At 43.3% G+C, this 25,233-nt stretch overlaps 1 protein-coding gene across 1 annotated transcript in view; it reads left to right on the top strand.

The window, feature by feature from the left end:
- ptprn2 (protein tyrosine phosphatase receptor type N2) overlaps positions 1-25,233 on the top strand; it is a 102,535-nt gene that overhangs the window by 24,027 nt on the left and 53,275 nt on the right. Inside the window, exons 4-10 of the mRNA XM_029457573.1 lie at positions 666-901; positions 3,234-3,687; positions 3,909-4,205; positions 4,431-4,471; positions 4,996-5,414; positions 8,120-8,206; positions 12,761-12,840. Coding sequence (XP_029313433.1) covers positions 666-901; positions 3,234-3,687; positions 3,909-4,205; positions 4,431-4,471; positions 4,996-5,414; positions 8,120-8,206; positions 12,761-12,840 — 1,614 coding nt within the window. The remainder of the gene's footprint in view (positions 1-665; positions 902-3,233; positions 3,688-3,908; positions 4,206-4,430; positions 4,472-4,995; positions 5,415-8,119; positions 8,207-12,760; positions 12,841-25,233) is intronic.

Here is a 25,233-nt window from a genome sequence, read left to right as displayed (position 1 = left end):
CTCCATCTGGTCCTGGCACCAGTGCGCTTTGCCCCTGCCCAGGAGTTCTGCATCCCAACTACATGTTGGCAATTAGCAGAGATGTTGGCAAGGCGTCAGACGCAGTGTGACATTCTCCCTGGGCTTGTTGACTGGCTGCTGTGTGTGTGTGTGTGTGTGTGTGTGTGTGTACATGTCTGTGTATACATGTGTCTGTACATGTGTGCATGAGTGTGAATGTGTAGTCACGGCTTCCTTTTAAGTGTGTCTTAATTTTAGACTTCATTTATTCATTTTAGATTCATCCTTGCTGTTTTGTTTAGAGAACTATAAAGTAGTTAGCTTAGATAATGTTCACTTTTTGCAACACAATATTGAATGACAGACTTGTATTTACATCTTACAGCCACATATACTGTATATAGTCCATTTTAAAGAGATGTTCTATACGTTTATCCATTATATCTTAATTTGAGCAATAATATATAAAAACATAATCAGCCATTTTGCCTCCAACAATCATTTTGCAACTGGGAACCATTTTGGAGTCACAAAATATCAATAACAGAGCCAGGAACTTGATTCGGTAGCTTCATCCTCGTCCTCAGTTATCACCAGGCCTCATTTTTGTTTGGAATGAAAAGTTGAATTTTAGGTGACTCTCAATATGCTCTCTTTGTTTCCAGGTTTGACATGGCAGGACGACATAACCCAGCAGGTCATCTCTCGAGAGCTCTCCAAACTGAGGACCGTTCCTCTCCGCCATCAGGCCACAGCTCCGAGCCCCCTGACCGCCTACAGCGGCTCCAGAGACTGGAAACTGAGCAGAAACATTCAGCAATACCTGACGGGCCTGGGCTTCCTGCCGCAGTCTCAGGTCCATGGGCAACCAGGAATCCAACGACAGGGAGCCAATGTTCCGGTAAGAGTCTCATACATACAGACGTGTAGCGGTTACTGAGTGGCTTGGACGGGTGTGACAAATGCAAAAATAAATAAAATGCAGGCCACATATTTTACACATGAAGTGTAATTTACCCTTGAAAAGCAGTGCTACCTGTGAAAAGAGTTATATACTGCCCTCTGTCACTCTGGGAAGAGCTTTTGTAAGTTTTGTTTTGCTCAAGACTTTTTCTTTTCATTCTTTTTTTTTTACCAGAAAGCCTCTTACAAACTGGAGGTGTGTGGTTTAAAGACAAGCACATTTAAGAGGGTAGGGAGGGTCTATGGCAAAAATGCTTCTAGCTCAATTATGGAAAATGTGGGATCCAGTGTTTTTGGAGCTTAATATATACTTGAGTGACTAAAAGTCAAGATATCTCGGCCTATGCTGCTTCAGTTTTGACATAATAAATTGCTGGAGTGACCCTTTAAAAAACGTAACTGCAAGTGATATAGCACTTAGGTCCAGGGTTAAGGCTAGAAATATTGGTCCACCAAGTAAACAAAATAAACAAACACTTTTGCCTCGACTCAATTATGGAAGGGCCTCTTCCCATTCCTTTTTGAAAAAGAGTCACTATGTCTTTTGCTGGGGTCGCCCTCTTGTCTCTGTACCGCTTTTGTTTCTCGCTTTCTGTCTTCTTCTCCCCCCCCCCCCTCCTCTCCCACTGAGCAGGGACCCTTTTACACAAAGATCTCCCATAACCTCTTTACATTATTCAATCCTCATATTTAGGGTGGAAACCGGGCTTTGTGTGAAATGTGCTCTGCATCCTTCATAGGCGAGCCGCTTCCTGCTGCTGTGTCAGTGCAGCCATAATGCAAAGTTGAAGAGTTCAGGACCTTCCTTATTGATGAGACGAGGTCCTTTGTTGTGTAGTGTGATGGAAAAAGGCAAACATGGTTAGCATGAATGGCAGAGCACCCCCGTCTCGCTGTGCTAATGCCATTATGGCCTCTCAGTATTCCAGGCTTGGAAAGACTGACATTTTCTCTATATACATTTGAAGGACAGGAAATAGCACCAGGGGAGATAGCTAGTATTAGTGCAGCATGGATAATAATGCTGCTCAGTGGATTCAATACACTGTAGCGCGGGTCCTTATGATTCAGACGAGATGATGATTTCTCTTTCTCCCAGAGAGAAGAAAGGACAAAATCACACATTTTGGTGCCAGTATTAATACCAACTACAATGCCAATTGGTTAAAAGGCCTCTCTGTACCACTGCATTGTGATGTAAACACATCATTCATCATGTGTCAAATAAAACCTTATATGGCTAAATCTGAAATCAGATGACTGTTAGGTTCTATCTCTTTTAGATAAGGGATCGCTGCTACTTCTCTGACAGAAGGGATATGCTTTTAAAGTTTGTTGTGGAAATGCATGAAATTACTCTTTGAGTGACACAATCTCATCTTTGATTTCCATAATGCAATTTCCAAGGGCAGTTGTCTTTGATCTAGAATCCCTATTCATATCCTGTCCTGTCTAGTCGAGCCCTGGTTGCTTCTCTTTTTAAACTAAAGCCTGTCACAACAATGCTGACCCCGCACAACCCATCTAATGTTGTCGGGAGGGAAAAAACTATTACAGACGTGGAAGTAGGTTGAACATTCATCATATGAATGTTGTCACTTTAGATTTACAGAAATGAACAAAACAACACTAAGAGTACACAGAGTACTAGCAGCTCTGTGAGGCGGTGCATGGGCACAGCGGCGCTAAGTGCTAGCTTTAGCATGCTAACACTGTTAGCAATGCAAACATGCTGATGTTTAGCACTTATAATGTTACCCATGCTCACCATCTTAGTTTAGCGTGTTAGCATGCTAACACGTTAACAATGCAAACATTCTGATGTTTAGCAGTTATAATGTTACCCATGCTCATCTTAGTTTAGCGTGTTAGCATGCTAACATTAGCTAATTTTCACTATATACAAAGTACAGCTGAGGCTAATGGGAATGTCATTAGTTTTGCAGGTATTTGGTCATAAACGACAAATAAGAAATGTGGCCTAAGCAGGTATTACACATAAGAAAAGTAATTACAATTAATTAATGTCCTAACCACAAATGTAAACCTATGGTTGTGTTAAAGTAAAGTCACGGGACCACCAAAGTCATTAGGGTTCATTGTCAGGGGGTCATGAAAGTCTAAACAAAATTGAATGTCAATGCATCTAATGCGTCTGGACCAAAGTGATGGACAACAGCCACCCCAAGAGTCATGCTGCTAGCATGGCTAAATGATGTATGGCATATTAACAATGCTTTAAATGTGCTAAGTGGCATTTTGTGTTGTAGAATGAAGACATCAAGTCCGAAGGCGTCTTGGAGCCAAGCCGGTCAAAACCCCAGCAGGGCTGGAAGGAGACAACTATCTATCACCATCAGAAAGGAGATGGCCAACCTCCAGTCACCAAAGTCTTCACCCAGAGCGGAGAGGGCAGACATCCCAAGCTCAGTACAACCTTCTCCAACCGGGACCCGGGAAGGAGCAAACTGCTATCCAGCCAGCTGGAACGGCTTCTTACTGAGGTACCGAGCACTCAGCAGGGCTCCCCAAGAGGCAAGGCTGTATTGCCCAAAGGAAAGCTCCACTACCTCAGCTACATACGGCCAGCTCCGAGTGACCAGACAGAGCCGCAGTCTCAGGTGGCATTTGGCTCCAAAAGCCAAAGGCCTAATCTAGACACACTTCTGTTCAAGGCCGACTCAAACCGACTGACTGCCAAAGAGCCTCTTAGAGCCATGGACGGTAAGATCCGCGTTTCTCTCTCTGGCTTTTATATGTGAAAACAAAAGTGCTATCCTCTTCCTGTTTTGGTTGCGCACTAACATTGCACATTACAGTACATTATGAAATCAACTTTTAGATAAGTTAAAGCAAAAACACGTGTCTATTGTCACTTTAAGTGATATTGAAATTTACACTTTAATGTGACTGTGGGTTTCCTTTCTTCTCTCTTTTCTGTCCAGAGCAATTTATCCAGAATATGGTGAACCAGCTGGGAAGGCACAGCGTCAACATGGAGGCTTTGATGGGCAAAGACCTGGACCACCTTGCTGGGGTCATCACAGGAGCGCTGCATAAGGTGGATGAGGAGCGGCCTGTGGTTGGAGCCCAGCCAGGACCAGGAGCCGCTGACTCCAGGGGGGACATGGACGGTAACAGGGAGCCACCGGCAGCAACGCAACAGACTCAGGACCAGAAGCTGAAATCAGTCAAGGTGCAGGATCTAAATCAGGAAGACACACTTAGAACGAAACAGAAAGGTGAGTGTTTCTTCTGTTGAGAAAGAGAATAATAACTGGCAACACTTGGAGGGATTTTGTTCTGCCATAGATATAAGTGTATTCTAAGTTTATAAATATGTCCTCATAGAAAGTGCTGCCAAATGTATTTTTGAGTCTTTCATTTTGAGTCATTTTCGTCGCTAAATACAAAAGAGAACTTACGTTTTCACACAATCTGCTCACATAAATTGTGTTTGTTTCCAGGCCAACAAATAGACGGCGCAGACAAAGAGCCCGTTGACAAGGTGAATTTGAAATTACTCTGCTCAACCAACAAATTGGTTTCTCAGGGAGACATGTCCAAACTTACACTTTATTCACTTTTGAATGCTACTTAAATTAGGGATGATTTGAAAGTTGTGTAGACCATTTACTGTTAAAGTATTAGAACTTCAAAGCAACTACAGAGTGTTGTCTTATCCTCCATCATTTTCATTTAATAGAACTTTAAAAGGGATATGAATGAAAAAGATTTGCATGATGCCAAGATTCTTTATTTAAGTTTTGTAGTAACTGAATGTACCATTTAATATGTATATATAAATATGCATTTGTAAAGAAAAAGGATGTGATTGACCTTGGAGCAGGCACTCAGACATAGAAATGTCAGTGAATGCAACACAAATGCATACCTTTTAAATTATTATTTATATATCTAATAGAAATAAAGTCTCTATTCAAGGTATTAATTAAAATTCCTGAGAACTTAATAAAGTTTTTGTAAAGGTGAAATTAACTAAAACAAGAACTCTTTGTTGAACAAACCCAGCATGCAGCCTTCTTCTCCAAGCTGCTGGACTACCTCAACAAGGAGCCCTTCGGTGACGCTCCAGATGTCAACATTGGGCCACCGGCTCCCCTCCGGAAAATGGTCGGACAGGAGAATGTCCAAAGCCGGACGACGCAGGGCCAAGTTCCCGTACCCCACCGCTCGCAGGAGAAGACCGTGCCTGTGAAGGAAGGCTCCACCCTGCGTTTAACCGGTGGTGCAGATGGGCCTGACAATCAGGTGGACTCAGAGATCCATAGGTGGATGCAGGGGAATCAGCCCCCGGCGGGGAAAAAGCAGCTGGAGGAGCCGCAGAAGAAGGACATGAAAGTCAAAACTCAGCTGGTCCACGTGGGGGTGAAGGAGTTTTCCAGCAGAGGGAAGGACAGACACTTTGGCTACATTATCACCGGCTCAGAGTGAGTACGATCACATATTGATATTATATTCAATGATTCAGATTATAATCGTATTTCTAATTCATAATATTCTCAATCTCAATTCTCGCTAAGAAAAAGAAAAGTGTAGTTAATAAAAAAATAAGATAAAAAAATTAGGAATTAGATTATAGGTGTCTCAATATTTATGTAAATAATGTATATAAATAATAATTATTACCTACTGTAAAGAAATAACAGCTAACTTCTACCTGATCAGGTGCCCTGTATTGGCATTTTATTCTATTACTGTTGTGTTGTTTGGTCTGTGTTTTCCTGGTGAGCTCTGTGTGATGAAGGTTCCTCCTACTTGGTGTGGTATGGGACATTGTCCAATGAGATGTACTTGTTCCAGAGAGACACACAATGGCAGCTGTCCTGTGCAGCATTATACATGCAGACTGATTAACTGTGGCTTTGCGCTACACTGTTGACAGCCGTGCAGACTCTGTCAAGAGATTGATCTATCGTATGTCAATAACCTTCGTTCTCCTACATTTACATGCAAATAAAACATCACTTACGACCATTTAAAAGCTGCTCTCTATTTCTTAAGTGGTTATTATCAATTGACTTGATGGTGTGTGATGGTTCATTGCTCCGCTCACAAGTTGTCAGCCGCACTATTGGACCCGTTTCAAGGCGGACTCATTTTACATACCTTAATACCGAACATATGTCTGCTTTGTTCGGTTACTTAAAACTGCCTTCAAGAGCCACAATTTCTGTCTAAAACCACCCACATATTCACGTCTTTATGGAAAGGAATACTGCCGTTTGAAATCTTTAGTGTGTGCTGCACCTGATTACAATAGCAGGGATGATAAATCCCTCAGTGTGTGCGTATTACTGTGTCGTATTACAGCTTTAATGATGATACTTTGTCAGTAAGGGTAGCCAAGTTCTCTCCTTCTCCTTCTCTCTCACCTCTCAGTCAGCGAAGATAAGTTCCTATCGACCGTTTCGCCCGTGGCCCTCTCTCAAATCCCTTTATGGCGTTATCGAGTCCGGTGTCAGTGCGTTGTCCTTCACCTGTTCAACACACGGAGGCTCATAAAGGTGCGACTGGCACAATCTGTGTCACCTTAATGCCACACGTATAGAAACGCAGATTGAGGTGTAAACACAACACAGGCGAGTATATGCCAGGGGAAAGAAACGGGTCACCTTCTGAATAAAATGTCTCCACCTCCTCCTCCTCCTCCTCCTCGTTTATCCTCAGCCCACCGAGCTGACACCTATAGTCGGCCTATAGAGTGGTCTGCATTTGCTGCAGACCTCATGATTGCATGGTTGTTATCCTCAGCTCTTTCGCGCCCTGCAGAGAAGCCACGCAAACCTGCTTATCTGACAGCTCCTGACATTGTGGTGGTGGTAGTGGGGGGGTTTGGGGAATAGGGGCAAAGTGGAGAGGGGTGGGGGGAATGTATGGAGAGAAGAGAAAGAGACAGAGAAACCCAAGGGGAAAAGTGCTAGCATCAACAACCAAGTCACTCCTGGAGCTCTCCAGTTGCTAGAATTACCGCAGAGGGATGCAAACGTGTCTGGAATTGCTTCGGTGAAGCTTTAACTTTCAAAACCCCTCAAAAAGTGGAGAAATAGAGACACCCACTCTCTCAAAGGTGAAGTGAATCAGCCACTCCGTACACTGTTCTGTTGGGGGGGGGGGGGGAATCTACCGTTTTGTGGTGTCAACTGCAGGCTAAACAAAAGAATATCTCAGCATAATTATAACCTTGAATATGCAAAATAATTGTAAAACTGTTTTTTTAACTTGAGAGGATACTGAGTGTCTGGAAAAACAAACATATAGCTAATATTGCACGGAATAAGTTCCCCGGTTCATTTCACATTTCTCTGCTAACACAATGTCTCATTAGGATCCATGACTTGTTGGTGCATGTCACCTTGCAGTCACTTGGCACTGTCAGTGATTCCAGGTTAAGCTGTCCGCACTAAAGTAGCTATCTGTGTGTGTTTGTGTGTGTAATGCCCTTCTCATTTCCTCCATCCAGCGCGTTGGCCTGCAGATTGCCTTTGTTTGGTCTATTTCCTTGGCGATTTACTCTCTGAGTGAGAGAGCAGCCACGGCCTGAGCTGAGATGAGGCATGGCTTTATCAGACCACCATTACACTTCACCTCCATTCCATTTGCACCTTATTATTCTCATCTCACCGCGAGGGCGCGTGCGTGCCCGTGTGTTTGTGTACTTTGTGTTATCATGTTTTTACTTCCAAGGCGTACGTGCGCGCGGGAGAAAGAAAGTCAATGTGGGCGAAGAAAAAGAAAGATGAGAGAGGGCGAGGGAGAGAAAGGCGCGTCCATATGATACAGCCATTACACCTCATGCAGGTTCCATTTGCACCTTATTGTTTGTCTCATTGCAGGAAAAAAGCAGGTGATTTACCAAGCCGGAAGAGGCAGCTGATCCCTTTTCCCTCGGCGCGGCTCTTTGTGTGTCTGTTTGTGTTTGCCTGTGTGTTAGTCTACGAGTGTGTACATGTGTGCAGTACATCCATTCAGACAGCAGTTGCTTTGCTTGTGTGCAATGACCCATTTGTGGGTATGAATTGTGGCTGTATCTCACAAAAAAAAGAAGCATTTTAACGGCTGAATAGCTGTGCGTATGTGGAATGGGTGTGAACCTCCAAACGTGACGGCCAGCTGTCTGTGTTTCCCCCCCCAGCTCCCTCACCACTGACCAGGGCTCGGATCTGATGGAGCGACTGACGCAGAGGCTGAACCTCCACGCCGCAGACCTCACCCAGCTCTCGTATGTACAAACACAAGCACCCCGTACATGCCCACGTTGTTGCAAATAATGATTTACCTTGCAGTTTACAAGCGATGCATCGCAGAACGGATAATTGGCCACATTTAAAGCATTTGAAACAGTTTGGTTTTGTGCCTTTTGAGCTCGGGAAGAAACAGAGCAAAGGTTGTCCAGAAGCGGCAAAGGACTGAAAATGCAGTGCCACACTGCCAGAGACTGTAGGCGTTTGTTGTTTTTCTGACCTTTTGGAGTGTTTGACTTCTCGCAGGGAGAGAAATCAGGCCTAATTACCTCCAGACACACACTGATGTCTCCATTGTATTCATACACTGCCTCGCCACTATTGTCACTGTCGGCCTTGTCAGAAAGAGAGCAGTCAAGCCATCAAACGACTCTCATTTAGAGAGAAAGGGAGGCAGAAGCGGATTGAGAGCTGGAAATAGAGAAAGTAGTCCAGCAGGAGGCGGTTAATGTATTAATAAGCGGGCGAACTGTCCTTGAACCCGGGCTAGTTTGTGCATGTACCGTGATTCTGCCGTACATTTGGTGTCAGACCATGTAGGAGGCAGAGGAGATGTGTTCGCCTAAGATCTGACAAGCCTTTCAAGACGCTCCTGCAGGAGAAGTGAAGTCTGGGTGGTTCAGTAACATCCCGCAGCACATGAACACCAAAGCCGCGGTGCACTGCAGTCTGCGGCTGTACTGTAACTGTAGACGCACAGCGCTGGGGCTCGGATAATAGCTAGTGAGAGGGAAAACTGTCAGGCAGTACTCTCTGCATCTTGTGTTCAACATTACACAGTGACCTCAAAATAAATGCAACCAAGGAGACGTTCTGATGCCCAGCTTTAAATTCTAGCTTTGAGATGGAACAGCAGGACACGTCCTCGTGCCGACACTGATCGAGTCAATCTTGTTGCTACACCTGTCATTTCATATCACTGGGAATAAACTCCCGATGCACATAATGACTGATGTTGTTGTTTGGATGCGGATGAATAGCCAGTGACATTATTTCAGTGTGCACTCATTCATACACCCGCTGGTGGACGCAGTATTCAGATCCTTTGCTGAAGTCAAAGCAGTCACTCTACAGTATAATTATCTTTAATTACAAGTCATGCATTCAACATTGTACTCAAAGATAGAGTATAGACGTTTTATCAGGAACATGAGATGGAAATTAGAAGTACTCATTTTGCACAATGACACCTTTCAGAGTGGTGATGATAATCAGTGCTTTTGCTATATTATGACGTATGTTGCTGTCATAAGTAGTATTGATTCCAACCATGTCACCGCAGCTTCACTGATGCATTAACGCAGAGTTTTAAAAAACAACTTTGGAATTAGTCTTCACTTTTTGAGTCTTTATGCGTGCACATGGGAGTTGTGTGTGTAGAGAGAAGGTAAAAAGAAGCATTTATAATAATAACAATTACAACGATAATAAGGTGAAAGAAGGCTCCGATGGGGCGTCTCTGGTCGGGGCAAGCAGGATGGGTCAGGGTAGCTGGATCAGTAGTTTTATTTCTTTATTCGTTTATATATTTCCAATTTATTCCCTCTTTATTTTATCCATATGTTTATCTATTTTATTTAATTTTTTGCATCTAACAAATCATCAGATAAGATCAATTATATCTTTAAAATCTGAAAAGTTACATAAATGTAAAAACATAGTATATTTCCCACCGTTGCATACATCCATGATGTATTAAAGCTGTTGAACTCGTGTTAAAGCCGCAGACAGATGCCTTGAATGAAGCCTCCACTCTGTATTAAACCTCATATTGATAACAGTGTCCTTCTAAATCTAAAAACCGAGTTCTTTGTTGAGTTTGTTTATCGCCATTCTCTTTCCTTTTACAAAGTAATGAAAGCGCATTCATGTAGAAATAGACGAGACGGAGGACGTGACGCAAGCCCACGGTGCGTCTTGCTGTGTGGCCGCGGCAGGTGAGTGTTTGAAAGCCTGTGCCTGAATATGAGACGTCTCGAGTGCGAGAGCTGGGTCAGAGCACGCCGCCCTGCTTCGGGGGCCGCTCTGATGAGCCCTGATAGAAGGACTGGAGAAGAGATACTCAAATATGACAACAGGCAGACAGAGGAGACTTTCAGACGGAGAATAAGAGACGAGGAGGCGGAAGGCTTGGATGATGTTGAGATTTACAGACGCCGAACACAATTACATTCAAAGCTGCTACTACAGTAATCAGCGCAGAATATTCTCCTGTCAAATTGTAGTTTTTGGATGATGATGGACTGGGGGATAATATGTGCCTTTCTCAGATGACGTAAGTGTTTTACTCGTCAGAAACACTAGGGGGAGTGGGATACACACTCACAAGTCCACCCTCACACACAGTCTGTGCAGGCCCACACACACACACACACACACACACACACATACTGACAATATCCCGCCAACCATTCACACTCATCATGTCCCAGCAGTAGAGCTAATATGAAGTCCAAGCTTCCACATCTGATAACACAGGAGACGGTGTGAAGTCCTACAGAAAAACGTATCTGTCTTTACTTCATCTCTCCCCCCCCCCCCCCCCCCCCCCCCCCCCCTGGCAGAAAAGCTTCGGTCAGAGAGAACGTAGGTCGGGGTAAAGATTGTGGAAATATTGACATTTACGAGAGCAAACGGAGCCCAGGTGGAGCCGCGTGTGTGTGATCATGTTCACAAATGCATCGGTGCACGGTCGGGTCCGTCTGTCTGGCGGTATCGGCTCACATATTGCCCCTGGTGGGTGTTGCTGTCTCTGTAGCAGGCTGACTGATGGTGAGTGGGTCTGGGTCACAGCACTCCGGCAGCCTGATGGATCTCCCTGTCCACCGTGCAGTCTGCAGAAGTACTCTAAACATGCATGTACACTTTCCAGCACCGTGATGGTTTAATGTAATGGCTTTGTGATTTAGAGCTGATGGGGGGAAAATGGCACAAGTAGACATCTCAGCTTGTCATGTGTGTTAATAGTCACTAATTATTATAGAAATGAAGGACTTAGTATCAAACTATTCATCCATCCATCCATCCGAGTTTGTTATCCACTGCGCACATATTTCAGAAGCCACTGTTTTAAAATGGATGAAATGTAAATGCTATTATATATTTCTGAATCTTTTCAAAACTACAGTATCTGCATCTAAACTGTATTATTACTGTGCATGGTTTACAAAATAGTTAGCTGTGATGTGTTTTACTTTATTTGCAGTTACTAGACTGAAACATGCAAGAACATTGTTATAGCGCTGCAACATAAATGTATGTCATGAAGGAAAAGGTTTTCTTTTATTGATCCAATGTCGACAATTCACAAATATGTGTCTGTATTCAGAAAAAAAAAGATATTAAGGCTGCACCAGAACCACATATAACATGCTTCTACAAAATGATTCAAACCAGTAGATGGAGGCAGGTTGAAACTCAGCCACCTCACTGGGAGACGATTCACTCAAAGAAGAGAGACAGACTTTTGGGACTGAATAAAAGAGGCAGACTTTCACAGCAAATTGTCTGTTAGGATTTTCCTAAAAACGTGGGGGAGTGATGAATCTGACTCCTGCATTGATTATGTGCTCACTCGTGCCATGTGCTCATGATCAGTGTCTCAGAAATCTCTGATTTAATTTAGATTTTTGATCTCAATGCTGCACTCACAGTATTCTAGAACTTACCTGATTGGCCCATTGGGGAATTACAACTACAGCTCAAACTATCAGACAGGATCTTCATCCTTTGTGAGGGATGACATGCTTATTGTTGACTTGTTGAAACAGTTTTAAAGCACAGACCTCCCCAGGACTATGAGATCACTGCTTATTTGTTCTTGTAGCTGTTAAAAATACATCATCCAATGTAATCATTTGGGGTTCTAGGAGGTTACAGTAGACATGAGTATGATTTTTTTTTTTCCTGACACTGCAGGGAGTTCTTACAGAGTCTGGTGAGGTTGTTAGATTTTATTTCATGGCTAACCTCAGGGAGCTCAAACATTAATTCTGCCCCAGGGAGAGAAGTATGTAGCTGACTCCTGACCAGACAGCGGAGAGTATAGGCACAGGGAGTACAGGCAGGTACCGGAAAGGAAACAAGGTGACTGTACATTGATCTTTAGCCAAATTCAAACTGAAAAGGAAAGAAGAATTCATGATGATTCACAAGTCTTTGAGAAATACAGCGTCTGGTACTTTCCAGCGTCTCTGCTTATCATTCACACCTTTTATTTGTGCATTCGGCCAAATTCTGTAGAGTTAAACATAGTAATACAAAGCTACCACCAGCAGCCAGTTAGCTTAGCTTAGCCTAAAGACTGGAAACAGTTAGCTGTCTTTGTCCAAAGGTAACAAAATCCACCTGCCAGCATCTCTTGATTACGTTTAATGTGCACAAAAACATGTAAAAGTGCTTCGTATTAAACGGACAGATATGAAAGTGGGAGTCAGCATTAAAGCAAATAAGCATATTTCCCAAAATCAAAGTCAAACTATTCCCTTTAAACACAGCTGCTCACTTTTCTTCTTTTTGCTGTTTTTCTGCAGTGTCTTGGGTCCAGCGTTGACTTTTAGAATTGGCCTCAACCCCAAGAACGTGACCACTGCAGATCTGGTTCAAGTTGCAGGTAAGAGCAGTTGATTAATTTGTTTTCTTCTTCTACCACCGATCACAATGATTGTTGTTTGACGACCTTCATTGCGATTCATCTCATTTTCCAGACCACTCTGTCACCGTCTGTGCGTCAGTAAGCGAGAACACGGATTAGTCTCTCCAGATACAGTAGATAGGCTGGTGTTCATCTTGTTCAGACAAACCCCCGTCCCAAAGAAGATTATCAACAGTGTGCAATGACAGATGACCATCAATTACTGAGATGATGAGTCTGTCTACACACACACACACACACACACACACACACACACACACACACACACACACACACACACACACACACACACACTCTGTACAGGACAGTTTAGTTGGTCTTCTATTATGTCCAACAGGCTGACAGGTTGAAACAGGTTTGCACCAGCCAATCTGTGTGTGTGTGTGTGCGTGAGTGTGTGTGTGTGTGTGTGTGTGTGTGTGTGTGTCTGTGTGTGTGTGGCGGCATGTATGCACTTGTTTGATATAGACTGATGGAGAGCTGTCACCCACAGAAAGGAGGGTTGTCAGTCTGCCTCCACTCCCCTGTTCATTGTCTGCACTCCGATCTACCCACCGTCGTTGTTGGTGTGCGTGTGCGTGTGTGTGATGTGTGTCGGCGTCCTTGCTTTGGTCGGAAATGACTTTGAGAAGCACAGCAATACTCCCAACAGTCAATATCATCCAATATCACCCCACTGAAATCAACATGGTGGTGTTGTTATTGGCTGAAATGTGTTGCTGCTGCAGTTTTTCTAGGCGGCGACATTTTTTGGCACCAACTCGTTTCCTATCAGGGATGCGCTGGATGATGGCTGATGATACAGATTTACCGCAAGAAAGGTTGGGCCGGGGGTTGAGCTTTGGTTCAGTGGTTCCCAGTGAGTTTTTGTACATGTGTGTGTTTGTTGGATTACAGTGTGTATCTGTATTTATCTGTCGCCGTCATCCCCCTTTAGCAACGTTTGTTTAACAAAATGAGCAAATATTGCAGATTTCCCTCTCCTGCATTAGGTGTGAAAAATCATACTGTATCATATTTCTTTCCATCCGTTTATTTCTTTTTACTACTTCATCGCTTCTTCTTTTTTCTCTTCTCTTGTGTGACTGACTTTGATGAGGTGGCGTGTGGTGAGAGCTAATGACAGGCATGAGCAGGGCTGAAATGTCAGACCAAATGTTAAGTCAACATGATCATCAGCCTGACCTATGGTGATGAATTATGAATACAGGCCACCTGAATAGTGATTTGTAAAAGGCGACAGAAGGAGCTTAGCAAAAATACTTCGGATGCATCGTCTCGTTGTCGTTCAATCCCAGATGACTGTGGATTGCACCTTCTGAAATGTATTAAAAATGTACAAATGGCGCTTGCAGAAAGCAGAGTGGTTAAATCCTCTGTCTCCATGTGTGCCCCCGCTGACCTTAGAGCAAATCCTGCTAGAGCTTTGTCTCCTGTGTCCCCCCCCCCCCCCCCCCCCCTTCTATTTCCATCACAGTGTGAAATGGAGTGCACTCCTCCTGATAATAAAAACAATGTGAAGTGAATGCAGAAACTCTCCTTCTTAGTGTTTGAAATCATTTTCCAGCTACGAATATGCATGCACGACTTTGAATTCAACACAATATGGCGATGGCACAGGGATTTCACAGTGGTTAGCAGTTTGTGGAGCGATAGCGTGGTTTAAGTGGAATCTGAAAAATCAAACTGACACCCACATGCAGTGGCCACCTGGGTAATCCTGGCTGACCATTGCCTTATGTGTGACTGTGCATAAATGACGTGGCCTCTTAATGAACTCATCAAAACCCCTGCTACTTTCTGTGCTCGACCTGCTGCTGAGAGCCGGCACAGCGTGCTTTAGAGCAGTAGTAGAAAACCAAAAAGTGTAGAATAATGTAGCAAACATATTGTTCTTTAAACCTGAGTACGTTTATTTAAAACGCAGAAAGAACAATAACAAAAAAAAAGCGAATTAATTTGCAGCAGACATGAAATGCAGACATAAAAAGTGTCAAATTAAATAATAATGTTACTTAAAAACTCAACAAAAGCGGTGGTCTTGGGCTACTCTGCTGTAGCTCTTTAATGCAGATGCAAGGCTCTAAACTTGGTCACAAGAATCTTGAACTGGATTCTGAATTTTGATGGGAAGAAAAAATAAATCGGCGCTCCAGGGACATCTTGATAAGGGAGATGAAAAGAGAATTGCAAAAGTCAAGATGGGATGAAATAAAAGGTGTGAATAATCATCTTGACATGTTCCTCAGCTGGTAGAAACAGGAGCCAACCCAACCATTTACATGACGCTCAAAATAAAATCAAAACCTGGTCCATAGACACAGCGAGTAAACAAAGAGTAGATTTAACAGAAGAGGAAACAGAACAAGAGAGCCAATTTTGTGGAATGGACATTTTGAAGCTTAAATGAGATGTATAGTTGAATATCGTCTGCATAGCAATGGCATTATATTTTGAAATATTCTCCCCGGGAGACACAGAGAAGCAACAACATTTGACAAGCTTGAAGCAGCAAGTGTCTAGAATGTATACATCATGAATGTCTCAAAGGATTAGGTACGTGTAACCTAATGATATACATGTGCTGTAAGTGGCTGCTGGTTAGTTTTATCTGATATACTCGTACGTACGTACTGTACATGTACATTCAGATGTATTAAACCTTTACTGGCACTACCTTGACTGTACTCTGCAGTCTGAAGGAGGTTAATATGGCTCTGCTACATTCTGCTGTCCATCTATCTGCCCATCAGTTCTATTTGATGTGCTCAATGCTCCATTGAAGAGAATAGACAAAGAGACTCGGTTGAAAGGCATGGACAGTATAGAGGAGATTTGATAACTCATTGAAAAGCATCTTTTGGGCAGCAGGTTCTTAGCGGCTGTGTGGTGAAAGGCCTGCTGGGAGGTCTGACTGTATTAGTGGAGGTAGAGGCTCTTGTGTTCTGCTCAACTGGAAAACCGCAGGACAAAGACCCGCACTGCCTAATCCCTGCTCGGCTGCAAAACAAAAGAGAAAGCTGCTGCTTTATCAAAACTACAAGGCATTCTGTGTGTCCGTGTTTGTGTGCGCGTGTGCGGAAGAGTGCATGTTTGTGTGTGTGAATTTTCTTTTTTTGCAGCTGTGTTCATACTGTGCCAAGAAAATGATTTATTCAATATTTGATGAAGTGGCAGCCAAGCTGTTAAAACCAATGTTGAAACGCGTTGTTTAGAAATCAACTTTTCTTTTGCCTTCTTGCTTCCTCTTAATCTCAATGTGATTTTTAAACATGTAAATCACCTTCAGTTGGCGGAAATTGGATCTGCCAGAGTTGCTTTTGCTCACTGTAAAGCAACATTTCTGAAGCATTTGATCTACACCCTGCTTCCACATGTTTGTGCACTTCACAGTGGGTAGGTGGATTCATGTGTAGGAAGGGTGTTTTTGCATCAGTGTCCATAATTATGTCCTGAAGAATTGATTATATAGATGTATTTGGATCATCTTCCACATTTGCGTCCCACCACTTTTATGATAATTACACTTCTGTGAGTGTTTGATTTGAAAATGCCTGGTCACTCGACCACTGTCTACCAACCGTGGGTCAAGAAAGGCCGGGCCAAACACCACCATGAGTGAGTGTATATCAATGTGTTAAGAGAGGCTGGTAGGTGGTGGGTGGGAGTTGGGTGAGGACACTCCTATTGTCTTGGCTGTCACGGCTGGGCGACCCCTGAGCCTCTCTGAGGCCCCAAAGGCCCCAGAGGCCAGGCCATAGCAATGAGTCCGCGGGCCCCCAGGCCGTGAGAACCTCAGCCCTGGTCAATGAGCGCTGGGAGCCTGGGGACCCTGGGAGCAACTGGCTGGGCCATCTGGATCAGAGAGCAGAGACCCTGACACACGGCTGTCACCCGAGGGAGACACGCAGAGACATGGACGTAGACAATGTCTGCCCCCATGTTCTGTTACACACACACAGACACACACACACACACACACACACACACTCACTCACGTGTGACAGCAGCAATGCTGGTGAAAAATTCCTGTGTTTTCATCCAAATTTGAACCGTAATTGAACATTTACATAAAAACAAGTGGATTGAAGCGCACTTTATGGGAAGTTTTCTTTTAACGACAAGAGGAGAGAGACGTGTTATTCTATGTCGGCAGATGTGAAATATACTCCGCCTATTTAGAGAGCCAACCTAAATATAACTAGGTTTCTTTTCAATCTCATTTGTCTCTGTCTATCTGCCTGATTCTGTGTCTATTCTCTCTTCTCGGTGGGAAGGCCTGGTACTCTCTCTGATCTGCTTGCAGGCACACACACACAACCTTGCAGACAACTCTAAAGTGAAAGCGTGGTAGCTGTGGCTGCATAATGGTGCTAGCTACCGTTTGAGTGGTAGTCTTTTCCAGCTGAGCGGATTAGCATAGATCTCCCACGCAGACAGAGTTGACCTTCACTCTGGCAAACACTTGTCAAAATGCCAACGATAATTACCTGCTCTCTTTGCAAACAGCACAATGGTTTATCCACCTGCTTCTCAGGCGTGGAGGACGGATGTGTAGTGCTACGGCTAGCTGTTTTTTCGGACATACTGTTTGTAAAGGTAATATAAGCCGCGGGGATTCCTATGTGACTCGTGTGTGTCTGGTTTCTACTTGATATTGTAATATTTACCATTCACAATTCAGCTAGCGACCAGAGGCTAAAGAAATAAGTGTGAATTACATTTCCTGAATGTTGCTTTCGCTTTCAATACGCTGATGTCGAGAGACAGCGTTCATACGGCTGAAATGGAATTAGTTTTGTCAGCATGGGTTTGCACCATCAAGAAAACTGTTTTTTTTTCCTTCCTATAATACAACCGAGCTCGCCGGTGTCTGTGTCGGATGCCTGATCGTCTGTGTGTTCATGCCTTAACAGCTGTATCAATGAGCGTAGAGGTCAGAAAACAACCCGATTCCTCTCCCTCTACCCCCCCCCCCCCCCCCCCCCCCCCCCTCTCCCTGGGCACTCTCCTCTCTCCTCCTCATCACTGACTGCCCTCTCTGGTTGAGTGCTTGAATGTGCTCAGTTCGGTGATCAAAGTCTTCCTCAGTCTCTTCTCCTCCATCGCCCCTGGCTCTGTGTGTGTGCGTGTATGTGTGTGTGTGTGTGTGTGTGTGTGTGTGTGTGTGTGTGTGTGTGTGTGTGTGTGTGTGTGTGTGTGAAAGTGTGTGTATGTGTGAGAAAGTGAGTGTGAGAAAAGTGTGTGAAAGTGTGTGTCATGCAGCTACAAGCCAGGCTCTCAGTCGTCTAAACCGTCAGTCTCACTATCTTCTTCCAGTCTCAGTAGTACGCTGCCAGGCTCCCTTGCATCATCTTCCTGTCTGCTCGAGGGCACACACACACACACACACACACACACATAAACATATATGCAGTATATGTATATACACACTCACAACCGTACAGTGAACGCACAATGATTTTTATTCCATAGGACACATCTCATTCTCTGTCTTCCTTCCTTCACACCTCTGCAGTCTGTTGCAATAGGTAAACCACAATTTGTTTACTCCACACGTGTATGTGTGTGTGGGTGTGTGTGTGTGTGTGTGTGTGTGTGTGTGTGTTTGCAGTAGGATGATAGATAACCAGAGTTTTGTGAGTCACAGTAAACCACCAAATATTGCTGCATTGTTTTAGGGGGAAAGTCTTCGTCTCTACCAGGGCGTCAGATGTCTTTTTAATTCCAAGGTCACAATGCTTCATCCCTTTACTTGTTTAGTTTTTTTTTTCTACTTCTCTTCTAGTGCCTCCAGGAAGAGAAATATTTCAAATTGTGGAATGCGGCCTCATCAGGGCATTGTGGCATCAGGAAATCAATCTAGAACGTGTCGTTTTTATCCTCGTCTCTGACCCAGAGTGAGCTTTCATCACCCACTGACTCTTTGTGCTTGCTCACAGAAAAAGGTGTCATGTGGAACGTCTGCCATTGTGTTGATGAGCCAAGAATGTCCCGGCCGATGAATTGAGCTGTGTCTTAAACTCCCCTTTATCCTGTTTATTCTTTTCAGTCGTGCTCTCCCTCGTTCTCCATGCTCTCCTGCTCTTCGTTATTCCTCTCCGTCAGTATTATCCCCGGCACCTCAGTGTTGGGTCAAGGCTGCACTGCTCCTGTAAACATATTTACTGTGTCAACATTGCTGTTGCGAAGCAGCTGAAGACAGTAACAGGTGCCTGTCAACAGCCGGCCAGATCTCCAGTGCATTAAAGGATCTTTGCTGTAGACGGGGATTAGTGTCGCCTGGCATTGTTTGTTTGCTAATTCCATCTCCAAGGTATTTGTGGAAAATAGGCATGAATAATTGAAAGCGATTTCTAGTGGACGAAACGAAGCTATCAGCGAATGGAGGGAGATTAATGAGTAGGGGGTGAAACACGACGCAAATTGGAACAACGGAGCAACCTTTCTGAGACACACGGCGAGACCCCGAGTTTGTAAACAAATTGAATATGCATTGTTTTATTGGGGGGGGGGGGGGGGGGGGGTTAAAGCATTGAGATGAGAAAGACATGGATTAAGAAAGGAATACAGATATATGTTTAAATGTGAAGTGTGTGAAAGCATGATGCTGTGGTATTAAGATACCAATGCTGAGCATTTTTTAATTGAATCAACGCTGTTTTAAAAAAAGAAAATAGAAAATCCACCTTTGTGACAAAGTTCAGAATATGTTTATACTCTCGTCTAACTCCCACTAAACACTTTGCACCTGCTTGTTCTTGAAGGAAGAGGATTTTAAGTCTTACTTAAAACTAAAAATACTTTTATTTCTGGAGTTATCTTTCACAAACTTGATGAAGAAACAGATATACGCCTCCAACCCTCACACAGTGTACAAAAAAAGAAAAGAATAAATGATACATACATGTGGTAGCTATCCTTTTAGTGTTTCCTGTTGTATTGGACCAGACGTTCATGAGCCTAATGAGGCGATCCGCTGACCTTTCCTCTAACGTCACCGTGAGCTTCCGAGTGGAATGTCTCCACAACTATTTTTGGATGGATTGCCATGCCGTATGGTCCCCACGTTTATGTTCCTCATGAGTTACGAGTCATGAATTGTCGTAACTTTTGGTGATTCTCTGAACTTAAATTTAGCGCAAACATCAAATCAAACTTTCTCTTTGTCCAATTCTTTAGTTTATGACCAAATACTTGCAAAACTACTTCCCCATCAGGCTCATGTTCATATGTTAACACACTAAACTAAGATGTGCACGATGTTATACCTGCTAAACATCAGCGTGTTAGCATTGTGCGCATGTTAGCATGATGATGTTAGCATTTAGCTTAGTAGCCTCACAAAGCTGCTAGCGTGTCGTTTGTTTTGGTGTTTTTTCCCCCTGAAAACTATATTTAAGCAATATATATCACTATTGCAATATGTATTTTACAAATATACTCTAATAGAGAATTTTGGAGAGTTTATTTCTTCTTGAAATTTCTTGTTTTGAAGATAATATTCGACCCGGGAGTGTTTTGCAGTCATACAAACACGAATGTTACGAATGTTACTTGTGTGTTTGGTTTGGTACAAACAGTTCCAGTTTGCAGGGACTGGTCATAATGTGACTCCAAATTGTTATAATTGATCTTCTCTGGATTTGAGCCAAAGTGTTTGTATCTAGGACTTTACCAATGATCTAATTTCCAGCTGAGCCACGCAGGACGGCTGGCAGCAACACATTTTCTCACACATGGTGGTGAACATAATAACACAATGGCTCACTGGCTTCATGTTTTATGAACTGACGAAACGGCACACTTTGCTACAAAGTCGTAATGAGTAATGAGACAGTTACACATCAGAGTTTTCTCTCTGCGTCGAAGCAAAATGCGCTAAAGTAGAAATGACAGCATTGCTATCTTTTTCATCAATACTGTTCACAAAGACCAGAAACATTTCGATGATTTGCTTTCCAGATACCCTTTGGGATATGTATTATGTTTCTCTTAGTGGTTTTGTCACAACAAGAGCTGAATAAGCTGTCTGACCGTAGAGATAGCGAATACGTGCTGCGAGTCTGAGCACCATGTTGAGCAGAAAATCCAACCTCCTCTTGGATTCTTCACCAGCAGTACTCACTTATTCCCCTTTTGCTTCATCCCGACCCCTCCACCCCCCCCATCTCTATGCCCCCCTCCCCCGTCCCTTCATCTTCCAATCCTGTACCCACAGTGAAGAGACCATGTGCTGATGGCCCTCATGTCGAGAACAGCAGGCACTCGTGCATCGTGTTTGTTGTGCGCACAGTGGTTTGTATACTTGATGGGTGCTACTTTATGAGGCAGCAGATACAAACAGCTATGTAAATGAGCTTCTTTCCATCTCCTGCTACTGAATGAGTAATAATTCAATAAAAGAAAAGCATTGAAACATTCCCCGTTATACCGAAATGAAAGTTTGTGAAGGCTTTTGACTGATAGAAGTTTAGCGGCAGGCTTTCTGTTTCTGTGTGTCTGGGAAATTATGCCTTCATCTAGAGTAACGTGCAACAAGAGCACATTGTATTTTACTGAAGATAAGTCTTTCTTACGTCATGTACTTTCATGAAACAAGACGGAGCCGTTCTCTGTTTTAGTATCGGGAATTTAGATGCTTGATTTAACAAATTCCTTGAAACAGATGAAATTGTTTCACTCCATGAGCACAAATTTAACTTAAGATGATTTAGTCCAAATGACGAATAAGAATATGTTTCCTTCATGTCCAACATTTAAAGAGGCAATAAAGCCGGAATGTTTTCTCAATTTCACTTTCTGCAAACAGACACTCTCTATCTCTCACATACAAATGGTACAGTTGGTATCAGCATGTGACACAATACAGCTTCAATGTGTAAGATGTGGCAGAATTTAAACTTTAAAGTGTATGTGTTGTGTTGCAGAGACATCCACTGAAGTTAGCGTGCTAACTGACCGTTCCGGTCATTGTCAAGTCATTGCAGTCCCAGTCTGCCCTCAGTACAGAGGGAGAAGAAGTACAGCTGCCAACATTACATCCGTGATCCCTGCACGTTTTGAGAGTTTGTTATGATTGAATCCAAAGTGGCAGAAAACGAGCAAAAGGACTCGCAGCATCGCCTCGTCCACTCCGCTGCCAGGAGGCTGTAGGGAGTAGAGCGTGCGAGAGAGACGGGTAGACGGACAGATCTTCCGTTAGCAGTGAGCAGATAGCACTGACTCAGCCGACTCCCCGCCTGATCGTCAAACTTTCTGTTGCTTCTGTTGCACAGCTTAGACCCGGCGCTCAATCAGTTACTCCTGGCGCCGGGGATATACGTCCCAAGCCAACATACGAATTATCAAAACATAACGTCACAAGGGCCGTATAGCCCACAGTGGGCAGTCACAGACAGGCTTACACAGGGGGGAAGAAATGTGATTGTATGGAGCCAGTTCTAGATGTGAAATACTGCCCCCTATTTATTTGGAGCAGGTGGCTCGGTATTATACATTGCACCTAAATAAACAACTTTTCTGTCGTTCAACCGATGGATGAATCCACTCTTTGTTTCAGCGCTGCACTACAACCTCTCTCTAGCTTCTCTAAACCAGCTGTAAAACATGTACACCTTAATCAAGGTGTATCTACAGTTGCAGAAACTCTTTATAATGAGGTTAAAGACATATACTGAGGAGACATATAGTGTGTTTTGCTCATTATGGGTTTTAACGGACTTGTGTTTCAAAGAGGAGGCAGATGACACTTAAAGTGCTTGAAACCACAAAAGGTTGGTACGAGACAAAGCGAGACGGCAATACATTTGCTGCATGATGTAGCATTTCCAGGTGTGTGTGTGTGTGTTTCTCCAGTACATCACTGTCTGAGCTCATGAGCATGTGTTTGTATGTGTTTTCTCTCTTAATGGTGCAGCCGCACTAAATTGGCCCCTGAATGCAGCGCGCTCTGTCAGTGGTTTTGTGAGTTACAAGTGTAGAGAAACAAAGAGAGCCAGGGAACTTCAAAGCGGGTGGGTGACATTTCGGGCTTTCCATCTTCAAAGCACTATTTGCTTTTGTAGTTCCTCTTTGAGAATAATTATATATATATTTTCCTAAAGGATTACAGCTACCTGAAAACATAATTTAGAATTTGAAGGCCATTTCGTAACAAGGGTACACAATGAGCTGTCATTATTTTTGAAACGCATTCATTCCACTATTATTTGCTATCATGCATAATTTCCTATAAACCTTTTAATGAAGCATATAGTACACTATATCACAATGTTGGCAGCTATTGGCAGTGAATTGATCGTTGATCCCATAGAGTGAGTGTCTCCAGATGGGGGAGACGTGAAATCCACCCTGTCCCCTCATTTTCATTCACCTCTCTTCCTCTTGTCTCTTTCTTCCATCCCCCTCATCCAAGTGCCCCTCTATAATTCATGTCCAGGTGCAGCACCAGTTTTCTTTGGCACGGGGCTTGAAAGAAGAAAAAAAAAAGACAGATGTTCAATTGTTACTTCCTTTGTGCATCTCTCTATATCTGCGTGTGTTCTCGTGGACCCACTTTTGCCCCTTTTCTTTTACCTGTAGTGCAGAGTGTCGTGTCCCTGTAGTTCAGCGCGAGCAGTAATTAAGGCGAGTCTCAGCCAACACTAACCGCTGGCTCCGTCTTCATACGCGGTTAGAGGATCTTGTTAGCGTCAGAATTGCAATTTCTCTCGATGTCGGTTGTAACGAGTTGATTTCTCGTCATTACGAGAAGCGTGACTTTCGTGGATGCCAAGGTTTGCCCACAGCACAGCTGTATTTGCACGCAGCTTCTGTGCGTCTTGTCATACAAAACGCATGAACCCCCCCCCCCCCCCCCACAGACTGCAAATCTGTGGGAGTGACTGAACTCTGTAGGTGGATATCTATATTGCAAAGTGACATTCACTGCTTTCTTTCCCTTTCGTCAGATGAACCGTGTTATACTTTATGTTTGTATATCAAACATGTATTGTTCTTATGACTGTAGTTGTTGGCACTGTGACTTTATTTAGCATTTATAAGCAGTATGCTGTGCATATGGTCACAACAAGGGTTGAAATATTTAGATAAGTAAGATTGTTTAAGTAGAGAGAGAGTTAACTCATTTATAATAATACAATGTTAACATTTTGAAGCAAATATTATGGCAACTTTCACTGCGCACAATGTTTTTATGGTTAAGACACCAATGTTTCTCATCAATCCAGTGCAGTTTAACTTCTTCAAGGGCACAATGTCCACAAAGATTAGCCTTTTGGCAGTAACATCCCTCCGCTATTTTCTGAAATGATTATTTTTACATTATAAGCAACATTAAAACTTGCAATAATGGATTCACCTCATTGTAATTTCAAATTTCAAGAAACAGGGAATAATCATCTCTCTAATATACAAATGCTTCCTGTTGGGCACATTTCCTTCTTTGCAACAATGGGACCCCGGCTGTACGATCCAGGCTATGAGTGTGTCCTTATGTTCGTACTCTGTGTGTGTGCGTGTGTGTGTGTGTGTGTGTGTGAGTGAAACGAGTACCACAGGGATGCATTTGGAAATAGGTCGTCGCTAATCCCCCTTAAAAATGAACATTCCCCCGCCGTGCAACCATCTCAAAGAGAAAGAAAGTATAGAAGGAAGAAAGAAAGAAAAGACAATGAATTATTGATAAGTTTTAAGAGGGATATTGCTCCCTGGTCTCCTCACTGTTTTTCATTTCTTTCCTCCCCTCGCTCCCCCTATCTCTCTCTTTCTCCCTGTGTCCTCTGCCTCCTCTTAAATCGATACGGGCTGACTGTCATGGGTCAGCGGCCTGTATGCATCAGGCTGGACTGCAACAGAGGAGCGCTGTGTCTCCCAGGGGCTCTCTGTGGAGGTGATAACTTGTTCCTATCTCAAAGCACTCTTTAAGGCTTTCAATTTAACTCCAATATCCACCTCAGATGGACTTGGGATGACACAAAAGAATATATATGATCATTTGTCCAGAACGAAAGTGAGCATGCCTAAATACCTGAAGCTGCGTCTTAGCATAGATTGAAAGGATTAAAGTATGTCTGGCCTAAAGACACTGGATTATTTTCTATTAAGTAAAAAGATGTATTTTGATTGACCTTTCGTAAACCCTCCTACACTTAGCGGTAGATAGCTAGCTTGTGAAACTAATGTTAGCTTCTTTAAATGCGTATTATCTCTCTAAACGTGACCAAAACGTGTGCTTATCCAGAACATAAAGCAGTTATACTCCACACATGGCCTCTTATCTTTCTTGAGAATATGAGCATTGTTATTTTAAAATCAAACTTCAGTTTGTGTGCATCACAGTTGTGTGTG

This window comes from Cottoperca gobio, chromosome 20 (genome assembly GCF_900634415.1).
Source record: "Cottoperca gobio chromosome 20, fCotGob3.1, whole genome shotgun sequence".
Lineage (NCBI taxonomy): Eukaryota > Metazoa > Chordata > Actinopteri > Perciformes > Bovichtidae > Cottoperca > Cottoperca gobio.
This window is presented reverse-complemented; position numbering and strand designations above follow the sequence as displayed.